This window comes from Agelaius tricolor, unplaced genomic scaffold (assembly GCF_023055355.1).
Source record: "Agelaius tricolor isolate 1412-34295 unplaced genomic scaffold, bAgeTri1.0.p SCAF_12, whole genome shotgun sequence".
In the NCBI taxonomy this organism is placed as follows: domain Eukaryota; kingdom Metazoa; phylum Chordata; class Aves; order Passeriformes; family Icteridae; genus Agelaius; species Agelaius tricolor.
In genome coordinates this window covers 4,809,246-4,820,669 of record NW_027269272.1, presented here as the reverse complement: position 1 = coordinate 4,820,669, position 11,424 = coordinate 4,809,246, and the positions used below count along the sequence as shown (strand labels likewise).

The following is an 11,424-nucleotide window of genomic DNA, read 5'->3' as shown; positions in this document are numbered from 1 at the left end:
CGGGCACGTGCCGCTGTGGGCGGGGCGGCGCGGTGTTTCCGCTGCCGGCGGGGCGCGGGCCCGTTTCCGGCCCGCCGCGGGTGCGGGTTGGGCCGGCGGCGGGCGGGCGGCAGCGAGCGGCGGCCATGGACCTGTTCGGGGACCTGCCCGAGCCCGGGGCCGCCGCGGGTGAGGCCGCGACCCGCTCGGGCCCGCGCGGTCCGTCGGGCCTGCCCGGCCGCGGCCCGTGGGCTCGCCTGAGGGGCCGCGGGCCTGCTGCAGCTCGGCCGTGGGCAGCGTGGCTCCGCGCGCTGCCAGGCCGCCGCCACGGGGAGCTTGAGGGGCGAGGGGGAGCGTGAGGGGACGGGTTAAAAATCGCTGGAGAAAATGCTGGGTTTGGTGGGTTTTGTGGTTTTGTTTTCCCTGGGACTCCCCCCGCTGCAGTTTATACCGTGGTTTTGCATGTTCTGTATGAACTGCAGCTCCCCGCGGTTTAGACCATGTTGGAGTCTTGCCTCTCACTGTGCTGCTGTGCTTAGGGCATTGCTAGCAAAAAACAAACCCCAAAAGCCTGTTCTCAAGACAAAAATTCATCTCAGCCCCAGGCAGGTGGTTATTTTGCTTGTGTAGCAGCTGCTAAAATTACAGATGGAAGTAAGGCTGTCCTGGTTTACCACACGTGTGCTGGCCTGGGGACAGTCCTTTCAGAGCAGCTCCCCCAGGAGTGCCTGCACTGGTTCCTTACTCTGCCCTGGTGCCTTGCAGGGAAAGATGCCCAAAAAGGGCCTCTGCTGTTTGATGATCTCCCACCATCCAGCAGTGCTGACTCAGGTATGGGTGTTCTGTTCCTACCATTAGTTTGGTTTTCCGTGTTTCCTGCATCAGCATCTCTTTCAGATGAAATGTGTGTGAATCCTGTTCTTTGTTAGGCAGAATAAAGACAGTAGAGTTATCAGTGCTGGCATGCAGACCAGCTGCATCCTGTTTGGATTTTTTGTAACCAGGGTGTTATAGATGTTCCACATATATTCTATGAAACATTCCTTAAAAAATGTTCCCTGGAGCAAATGCAAAGTCTGGATTTACCCAACTCATAATGGAAGTAGAAATTTGGCTCTCTTTGGTAAACTGACCTCATTTCTTCACCTCAGGAGAGACATAGGCAAAGCATTATTCCATGAAAGGAACAAATGTATTTAATTGTTTTTGTCTTCTTCTTGTGCTCCAGGAAAAGAAGGCTCTTTGCTCTTCGATGGTCTCCCACCAGCCAGCAGTGGTGACCCAGGTAAGGAGCTGTGTCCCTCATCAGCCTCTCTGGGAAAAGCCCAGAGTGCAGCCTGGTGTGTTGGACACATAGCAAGTTACCCTGGTGCTTATTCCTCCAGTCCAGATTGGCAATTTGTGGCCCAATTGTTTAAATCAGGATTCTGAATCTTAAAAATAGGCCTGTTCCCAGATGTACGTTCCTGTCTTTTGGGGACCATGGTTGTCTGTCTGAAAGCTCCCTGCTTTGGGGGGGAAGTGCCCTGGTGCAGCCACTGCCCTGGCTGCTGCTCTGGAGGGCTTTGTGCATGCAGCCATGTGCTTGCTGTCACCTGGGAGGAGCTGAGATAATTCACTATGCCCATAGGAGCCTCAATCTCCAGAAGGAAAAAGGCACAGTTCTGACATCAGGTTTTTGCTTGCTAGCTTTAATTTGTAGCCTTCTTCTGAACCTTCTAAAAAATATGCATGTTCAGAGTAATAAGTTCCTCTGCATTGTTGTGGGCAGAGATCAGAGAGGAAAATAATAATAATAATATAGAAATGTTCTAGCCTGTAGCATTAACTTCCTGAGCAATTAACTGCAAAAAGAAAAAAACAAACCTGGTAGCTAAGGAATAAAACCTGTGTGTTGTTCATAGTAACTGTGGTCACTTAATGCTGTGTGTGTGAGCCTGCACTCCTGAGTGTGCTTTGGTATAAAAGGACTTGCTGCTGAATTTATGCAAGAAAAACAGTCCTGGAACACTTGAGCCACCTGCATTTTTGCTTTCTTTCAGCCTCCAGTGCTACTAAGCAAGTCTCATCAGCAGAGAGCCAAGAGAAAGGACAGAAGAGAAAGTCCTTGGAGGAGGAGGAAGAGAAGAATGGCAGGGAAGAACTTGTGGAAAAGAAAGTTTGTAAAGGTTTTCAGACAGTTTGAAAACAAATGTACTCAATTTGTACTTTTGGCGTTGGGCTGAGTAAGTCCAGAACAAAGCTAAGCTTTGGTTCTTCAGTCTGCTTGCCTTTTCAGTCTCTTGTAGGAAACAAACTGCTGCAGGGGTCTGTGGCAGCTCCTTGAGCTTCCTGGCTCTGTCTGTCTCCTTCACCTGGGCCTTGTTTCTGTCCCTGCTGGGCAGCAGGCCCTCAGCAAGATGAGTGCTTGTGCTGCCAAGAGGGGGATTGGTGTGGAACCTCTGTAACGCTGGATCCACACCATTTTCTTCTGCCACATCCCCAAATCTCTGCTGGCTGCTAAGGATGCCAGAGAGGGGGACAGACAGGCTTGTTACAGACAGGGCCTTTGTGCCTCCAGTGCCTGTGTGTGCTGTGTTGCAGCTTTGGGAGTGAGATGTGTTCAGGGGTACAAAGGAAAGGACGTGTCCTGGGAGCATCAGACCTGGATTTCCTGTCCTTAGTGCACTCTCTAAAGCTGGGCTTTATTAAGCTGCAGGTTCAGCCCCGTGCCTCCCCTGCCCACCCTGTCCCCTGCTCCTGTTTTAGAGTCCTGTCCAATGCCCAGCAGTCCTGCTTGGCTACAGCTGCCTGCCAAAATGAGGGCAGGCTGCTTTTAGAGCTGCTGACCTTGGGGGCACATAAAAGCCCATGTTACAAAGGGAACATGGCCTGCTCAGCAGCAGAGGTTTTGTTGCAGGACAAGGGCTGCACCTGCACTGCCCTTTGTGGTTTTTAGCCTGAGCTGAGGAGACAGAGGAGTTTGATTTGCATGTGTGTGTCTGCTTTGTTCCCCTTTAGGATCAGTGGGCATTCTTGGCCTGAAGGGTTACGTGGCAGAGAGAAAAGGTGAGAGGGAAGACATGCAGGATGCACACGTCATCTTAAACGACATCACCGAGGAGTGCCGGCCTCTGCCCTCCCAAATGTGAGTGGGCCCAGCTGCCAGAACAGCCATCCTGGGGCTGAGGGAGCCCCAGCTTGCTTCAGCTAAGCCCAGGGGATGATCCTTTTTGTTTTCAACAGCTGATGCTCTTGTCTGCCTCTCTTGTGGTGCATGGTTTGGGCTTGTTATGGGAGACCTGGGGTGTTCCCAGGCAATTCACAGGGCTGCTGTGTACAAACACCTTCCTTTGAGGGGTGCTTAGTGGATTCAGTCACTGACTTTATGAGCACCATGAGGGCCTGATAAATCTGGATGTTGATCCTCTATTACCCAAATGTAGGTGGGTATGTAAAATGAAAAGAATGTTCTCGAGCATCACCTTGATACTGGATTTAGCTTCTGAACTAGTACTGTCCCAAGAGGATTGTGTTTTGAGAGATCCAAGTTTTTTGTCTGTAGCATAGTTGGAACAAGCTTAGGCATGGAAGGTGCTGTAGGATTGGCTAAACTGATGTCTGTAATGCTGGAGAGTTGCAGTGTCCTTGAGGTAAAATGTTTATTTGCTTTTATGCCAAGTTGAGGTCTGTAAACCCTTTAGCCCTTCATTTTCTTGAGAAGTGGAAAATTACAAGAAAGTTCTCAGTTCAGTGCTAGAACACATAAACCATGTAAATGCTGAATATATGAGCTCAGAGACCTGCTGCCTTTTGTGCCTTGGAGTGCAGGATTTCTGGAGTGGCTGACACAGGGCAGGGTAGTTTGGAGAGGGATGTTCTTGTTGCCATTCCCTGGCCTGTGGCCTTTCTCAGCCTCCTCCTGCTGCCTTTTGTTCCCCCACAGCACACGTGTCTCATACTTCGCTGTTTTTGATGGCCACGGCGGAGTGCGAGCCTCCAAATTTGCAGCACAGAATCTGCACCAAAACCTGATAAAGAAATTTCCTAAAGGTGAGAGGAGTGGAATAATGGCTGTATGACAACCATCACCTTTTCTGTCTTGGCAGTGGGTAGGGAGGCTGATCTGTTTGGGTGTAGTCCTACAGTACCCATCCCTTATTACCAGAGGGCTTGCAAGACTGCTGTGTCTGCTGGGAAAGAGGGCTGGAAGCCTTTTTGGCACAAGGGTGCAAGTAGCCAGCTGTGACTCACTAAACAAGTGTGGGATGTGCTGTTGCCAGTTTTGGCAGTACCACATCAAATATGAAAATCCTCCTGTGGTGGAGAGATTTATGTCATAAACTCCACATACCCTACTGCATGGATTTCTGGTAGGGTAAGCCCAGGATTTGCCCCAGCTGCTCTGCAGAGTCCAAGAGATGCACTGCCTGACTGAATGTTGGATGAGCAAAGGGACAGACTAGGATAGATCAGATATGTTTTACTTGGAGCTTAGATGCTGTTTTGTCTGACAGGTGAGGTAGCCAGCGTGGAAAAAACTGTGAAGAGATGCCTTTTGGACACCTTCAAACACACAGATGAGGAGTTTCTAAAGCAGGCATCCAGCCAGTAAGTGCAAATGCTTTCTGCTAATTGTATTTCTTAGTGTGCATCTCTGAGGTCTGAGCTGTGAGCAGGGCAGAGGAAACCTTCCTTGTGTCATTCCTGTGCTTTGGCAAAACTCCACACAGCTCCCCTGTGCCAGGCTGTGCCTCTGCCAGCTGAGTGCTGGCTAGAACTAGATCATGGCATGTTCCACTCTTACTCTATGGCCAGTGGTCTATAGGATCCCTTAGAATAAAATGTTTCTGCAAAGGAAGGAAGCAAAACAGGTCCAAGGACCACCTCTGTCCTTAACAGGGACAATCCTTATCAGGATTGCTTGATTTCTTTTTAGAGACTTGCCATGTTGCTGAAGGGATTTGTCCTGTGCTGCCTGAGTGGGGTCTCTGTGTTGATGGCTTCAGTGTGTGGCAGGAGGGGCTCTGTAGAGGCCACTCAGCTTTCTTTAGAGCTCTGCTTGTCAGGCTGGAAACATCCCTGAGGTAGCTTTTCATGCCCTGTGTTGAAAGACCTACATCTCTCAATGTAAATTTAAATCTTGCTTTCTTCTTGAGAAAACAGAGATGTTATGAAGAATGTCCCTGTGTGGGGTAAATGCCAGCCTGCCTTGCAGCTGGGTGTGGAGTGCCAAGCACCCTTCTCTCAGTCTCTGCTGAACTGACACACCGAATGTGTGTCCCTAGTGTGGACTAGGGAAGATACAGATTGCATTTCAAACACAGTCACTTTGTTACCAGTCCTTCACAAACATTTGGTTTGGGATTTTTATTGTTACTATTTCACAATGACCCCTCTCTCACAGCTGGAGACACTGTTGATGCATTTGATTCCCTGAAAACTTCCAATTTTAAGTAAATTGCAAACTGGCTCAGTCTCTTAAGCTGAATCAAAACAACAGGTTTGACCAGGCACAAGGAGGATGCTTTCTTGAGTCTCTCAAGAACTATCAGTAGTGTCCTTCTCAAACCAGCCCCTGGTCAGAAGCATGACTTATGACAAAGGATTGCTAGCAATAGCTGTATTGATGGTGAAATGAATCATGTTCATGCAGGCACACTTTCAAAGTAAGGAAAAACTGGGTGAAATATGTCTAGAAATTAGTCTCTCAATGAAGTATGGCATCATAGCCAAGCTTTTTGTGGACAGGACTAGTATGGCAGCTGTAATCTAAGAAATGCTTCTCATTTTACCTCGAGCTCTAGAGATAAAAGCTTAACTACAGGAAGTGAAACAGGAGGAGAGCAACTGAAGGGGTGGTGGTGCTGCTGCTGAGGTGGGGTGGTGAGGGCTGAGGTGGAGCAGGGATACTGTGAGAAAAGGAGGAGAATGTAAGCAAAAAAGAAGGAATTTCTGCTTCAGAGTTTTGGTGCAAAGAAGCTTCCCAAGGAGGAGTGTGGGGGTTTTGTTTGCTTGTGATGCTGTAGCTTTTGGGCAGCCATCAGGGCTGAGCCTGCTCTGCTCACACATGAGGTTTCCTGGGAGCTGGGTGTGAGGAAGAGTTGGTATGGGAGCTGTGGTTGGCAGTATTTGCACCAGCTGGGCATGGGCTGTGCATTCAGAAATCTGCAGCCTGTGTAGTTCCTCTGTCCCTGTCCAGTTTGGTGTTTGTCACCAACCTGAGCTGCTGGCAGGCAGCTGCTGTGGGCTTGTGCCACCTGATTGCTGTGTTGGCACAGGACACTGCTTTGAGTCCCCAGGAACACTCTGTAACTTCTTAAGTGTTGTTTTTCCCCTTTAGTAATCCCATTTTTGTTCCCTTCAGGAAGCCAGCGTGGAAGGATGGCTCCACAGCTACTTGTGTCCTGGCTGTTGACAATATTCTCTACATAGCCAACCTCGGGGACAGCCGGGTAAGCAGAATGGAGACCACTGGTGGCATCTTTATTCTGCCCAGAGCTTTGTGGGTTTTTTGTTAGTTTGTTTGGGTTGTCTGAGTTGTCATGAGCTACTCAACTGTTCCTACAAAGCATCTTGCTTTGGGTGGGTTCAGAGTACTTCTGTGTTGTCTCCCATAGTGTAATGCAGTGGTGTGTGAAGGTTCTCTCTTGGTGGTGCTAAATATCTCACAGTATCAAGAAGAGAATCTTTGAATATTTCAGTTGGAAGGGCCCCATGACAACCATCTGGTCCAACTGCTTGACCAGTTCAGGGCTGCCCTAAAGTTACACCACTGCTCAAATGCCTCTTGAGCACAGACAGTCTGGGGCATCAACCATCTCTCCAGGGAGCCTGGTGCAGTGTTTGATTATTGCTCTATAGAGAAACACTTCCTAATGCCCAGCCTGAACCTCCCTGGCCCTGCTTTGAGAGCAGCATTCCCATGAGATCAGCACTTCCCTCTCCGTGCCCCCTCCTCAGGAAGCTGCAGAGGGGATGGGGCTGTGCCTCAGTCTCCTTCTCTCCAAAGCAGACAAAGCCAGAGCCCTCAGCCTCCTCCCAGGTCACACCTCCCAGCCCCAGCCTGGTTCTCCTGGGCACACTCGAGCCCCTTCCCCCATCCCTGACCCTGGAGCTCTCTGGGTGAGGCTGCCCAGAGCTGAGCACAGCCAGGCCATGCCCTGTCCTGTGTCAGTGTCCCCAGGATGCCACCTGCCCTCCTGGCCATGGCTCCTGCTGAGCTGCTGCCCCAGCACCCCCAGACCCTTCCAGGGGCTGCTCCCCAGCCTCTCCCCTCCCAGCTCAGCCTCGTGCCCAGCCTTGCTCCCCCTGAGTGCAGAGCCCAGCGCTTGGACTCAGCAGTTCTGTGCCACTGGCATTGCCCTGTGGTGCATCTGTGCAGAGCCCTCTGCAAGGCCTCTCCTCCCTCCAGAGAGCCCACAGCACTCCCAGTGTGGTATCACCAGCAAACTTGGTAATGCTGCATTTGACATTTGCATCCAGATCACTGATCAAAGCACAGAGCAGCACCTCCTGCCTAGCAATGAGCCCTGGGAGTCAGCCCTGGCCACCAGTCCCTGGCCTGATGTGGCACCATTCAGTGCAGTTTGGGGCTGTCTCCAGAAGCTGTGCTGCAGCTGGGCTGTTGTTTGATGGTGGTTTTTTGTCAGCACAGGCGATTCTGTGTCGCTACAATGAGGAGAGCCAGAAGCACACGGCCCTGAGCCTCAGCAAGGAGCACAACCCCACCCAGTACGAGGAGAGGATGCGGATACAGAAAGCTGGGGGAAACGTCAGGTGAGTGCCTGAGGTGTGAATGAGCTGATCCAAACCCCAGCCTGATTTGGGGCCTGAGCACTGAGGTTTTGAAGCTTCCTGAGCCCAGTATGCAGGATGAGAGAATGTGTTGCTGCTTGAGGCCTGTAAGGATTCAGTTACTGGGGCTGGTTGGTGGTTCCCAGAGCCTTAGGATGGCCAGGGCAGGTGCCATGTGAGGGCCTGGCAGTGGGATACCAGCATAGGCAGGCTTAAGCTTGACCTACAGGTTTGGGCCTACAGAGCTGGATTGGATTGTTGAGGAAGTGCTTTCTGCACTCTGTGGTGCTGAACAGAATTCATTTCCTTGCAGCATGACTCCTCTGTCCTCGTCCTGTGATAGGGGGCATGGTTTGAGAGAGCACAAAAAGCCCTCAATGTCCATTGGTGTTGCTCCCCTGGGGTTACTGTATACACTGAGGCTCTGTGCATTAGGAGGGAGTTTTCTGGAGCCAAAATGTGATTATCTTAATGTTCCCGTGCAAAAAGGAGTTCATGGCTGTTTGGGGAGCGGGTGCCAAACACAACAGCTGAGTCTTATTTCTGTGGCTAGGTTCTCTCTCTTCTTTGGGGGCTGTTTCTTGATTTAGTGGCATCTTCACAAAGAAAGGATTCAGTGGAGGTGAAGTATCTTCATGCCTGTGGAAGCAAAATGCACCCAGGCTGGAGAGGGGTGGGCTCAGTTCTGTTGTGCTGCCGTGTCTGGAGCGCTTTGTTCCCCTTATCTCTGGGGAGCACATGCTGCCACTTAACTCAGCACTGATCTCTCTTTGCACATGGCAAAGAGATGGCCCAGTGTCTGTTAGCTCCTTTAAGAACTGATCCCTGACTGCCTGGGAGCCTCTCCCACTGCTTGCACTTCAGTATTTTGGGCCCAGGAGATAAGCCACAAAGTGTGTGAGTGTCAGATCTCTTCTCTGTGACATGCCTTGCTTCTTGCTTTTATCTCAAGTGGGGCTGCTTGGACTATGAGATGAATGAGCTTTGTGTATTCTCAGAGGGCACAGAAGAGCCTTTTTGGGGAGAAGATGTTTTATGGTTAGAAAGGTGAAGTGTGGGAAGCTGTTTCCTAGGGAGCTTTGTTAGTTAGAAAAGCTTGAGGTGTTTCCTAAGGGGTGTTGTAATGCAGGTTTCACAGAGACTGCTTGCTGCAATCAGTGGTTACTAAAGGCCAAGTGATCAGGAGCATGTTGTGTTTCTCACTCCTGGGAACTGCCTGCAGCTGGGCCAGTCTGTAGGGGTTGGTGTCCTCAGACAGGACACAGGAGGGGCTGCTGACTCAGACCTCTTGTCTCTGCCACTCTGCTTCTAGTGAAGAGCAGTTTGCTGGATATCTTGCCAAAAAATAATCTCTATTCAAACTATGTCACTGGGAGTTCAGCTCACATATAATTTTACTGCCCCAGTTTGCTAGGCTAAGCAGGCTTTGAGTTAGGGCAGGGTGACAGAAAACAGCCTTGAAGTCTCCTGACTTCATTTCCTCCTCACTTGTTTCCCAGAGCTTCACACAAACATACAGAAAGGGAAGGGGACTTTAAAGGGAAGATTTGAGCTTGCTGGGGAAGTGGGTCATTGTCTGTACAAGCAGATGGGTGCTCGATGTGCCCAGCAGGCAGTGCAGTGAAATGCACACTGGGGAGGCTCTGAGTGCTTTCTTTCCTCGTGCAGGGACGGGAGAGTGCTGGGAGTGCTGGAGGTGTCCCGCTCCATTGGGGATGGCCAGTACAAGCGCTGCGGTGTCATCTCTGTGCCAGACATCAAACGCTGCCAGCTCACACACAATGACAGGTAACGTGTGCCCTTGCACAGGGGCAGTCTGTCCCAGCCCTGTTTGCTCTGCTGTGAGAGCCAAGGCACTTCAGACCGATCCCCCCAGAATTAGAGGATGCTCTTACTGCTGCTGTCTCTCTGCTTCTGTTCCTTATTACAACAGTGGGATAATCTGCTGCTCTGCCAAGATGCTGGGAAGGCTCCTCTTGGAGGAACCAGCCTCATAGCAATAGCATACACAGGCCTTAGATGTCCTCTGTGCTCTGATTAAGTTCACAAATCAGTGTTCAAGCAGGTAGTTGAGGCTTGAGTTCTTGGGTCTCCATTCTGTCCAGGAGTTGTTTTTAGCAGCTGTGGTGCCAATAAGGACTTTTGCATTCAGCTGTGATATTTGAAGATTTGAGATACTTTTCCATGATATGATTGGCAACAACAAATTGCAGTGAGCTTTTGTGTCAGTATGGCCCTGCAGACTCTCAGAGGTGAGTGTAACCCAGTACTGCTGCTTTTTCTGGGATTAGAGTTCCATATCAAGTGATCCACTAAAATATTTCTAAAGATACTCTTGAGTATCATGCACTGAAATGATGTCTTCAGAGGCATGTGCAGACTGACCACTTCTGTGGGTTTGTTGAAGTTTTCCTTGCCCTGGGGACTCAGGTTAGGGCTCCTGGTTAATACAATTCCCTGTGGAGGCAGGGAGTGCACAGCAGGCTGCCTCCCCATCCTAAGGGGGGTGCTGCCCTTGCCTTGGGCTTTGTATCTCCTCAACCTTCTGCAGCCTGTGGCAGTATTTTGTGTCAGAGTTTTCTGATCACAGTTGTGTCATGTGTTTTTCTTTTGAATTTTCATATTTAAATTACCACATACCTCAGGAGTGTAGAAATGTAAAGTGATGTACATGAGGGATTCATCTTTGTTTCTCTATTTCCTTGCATTAGCTGCTTCACAGGGATAATACATGAATGAAAAGGACTCAAAGGAAAGAAGCAGTTCTTAGAAAAACAATGGAGCATTTGACCAGGATCATACATGATCTTGCCAGTGTTGTAGCACAGCCAGGATGTCCTGATCAAGGTCTTGCATTAGTTGCCTGGCTCTTTGCCCTGTATTTTGAATTGCCATGAATAGTAGGTCCCAAGGGATTTTCAGATGAGCTTTTACAGCATCTTCCCTTTGGATCCAAGTGTGGATGTTCATAAAATAGATTGGAGTGATTTTGTTGTGGTTGAGAAGCCAAAAATTCAGCCTTGGAATCTGTCTCCACTTGATTTCCAGGTTCATTCTGATAGCATGTGATGGCCTCTTTAAAGTCTTTACACCAGAAGAAGCTGTGAACTTCATTGTGTCCTGCCTGGAGGTGAGGAGAAGTGGCATGGGGGGGCTGGGTTTGTCACTGCAGAGGGCACAAAATGAGCTTCTGCCAGAGTGTCCTCTAGGTATCCCCTAGGCTGTCTGCATTTGTTTTGCTTCCCAGTGTTTGGAAAACACAACCCCACTGTCGCAGGCGGCAGCAGGGGCAGAACCATTATAACAGGGGGGAAACTGGGATAAACCAAAGTACAACTTAATGCAAGTAAAACATATAAGAACACAATACAACATCCCACCTTTGCTGGGAGCAGTGAGATTGCTCTGTCCCAACAGGATAAGAATATCCAGATGAGAGAAGGGAGGCTGGAGGCCGACGCTCGCTACGAGGCCGCGTGTAACAGGCTGGCCAGCAAGGCCGTGCAGCGCGGCTCGGCCGACAACGTCACCGTCATGCTGGTGCGCATCGAGCACTGAGGCACCTGCTCAGCCAGGGGAGAGCTCTGTGGGCATGCATGTGTGCCTGCAGGAGCCTGGCTCCTGCTGGGTGCTCTCCAGTGTAAATAAAGATGGGGTTTTTTCTAATAG

At 50.2% G+C, this 11,424-nt stretch overlaps 1 protein-coding gene across 2 annotated transcripts; it reads left to right on the top strand.

Moving 5' to 3' along the window:
• Positions 1-12: 12 nt before the first annotated feature.
• ILKAP (ILK associated serine/threonine phosphatase) lies at positions 13-11,423 on the top strand. Of its 2 annotated transcripts, XM_071437190.1 has the most exons (12): positions 13-168; positions 745-810; positions 1,208-1,264; positions 2,022-2,147; positions 2,980-3,106; positions 3,905-4,011; positions 4,476-4,569; positions 6,326-6,413; positions 7,616-7,737; positions 9,424-9,543; positions 10,804-10,885; positions 11,173-11,423. In XM_071437190.1, the coding sequence occupies exons 1-12, from the start codon at positions 126-128 to the stop codon at positions 11,311-11,313; spliced, it is 1,173 nt and encodes a 390-aa protein (XP_071293291.1). In that variant the 5' UTR covers positions 13-125; the 3' UTR covers positions 11,314-11,423. The 2 variants fall into 2 exon arrangements, with proteins under 2 accessions (XP_071293291.1, XP_071293292.1); XM_071437191.1 differs by lacking the exon at positions 745-810 and having other exon boundaries at positions 36-168.
• The last annotated feature ends 1 nt before the right edge of the window (position 11,424 follows it).

Excerpts from the sequence above, each read along its gene's own strand:
- ILKAP (XM_071437190.1), top strand. The coding sequence starts at position 126 with ATGGACCTGTTCGGGGACCTGCCCGAGCCCGGGGCCGCCGCGG. Across the intron at positions 4,570-6,325 it reads CTAAAGCAGGCATCCAGCCA|GAAGCCAGCGTGGAAGGATG; the intron begins GTAAGTGCAAAT and ends TGTTCCCTTCAG. Across the intron at positions 10,886-11,172 it reads TCATTGTGTCCTGCCTGGAG|GATAAGAATATCCAGATGAG; the intron begins GTGAGGAGAAGT and ends CTGTCCCAACAG.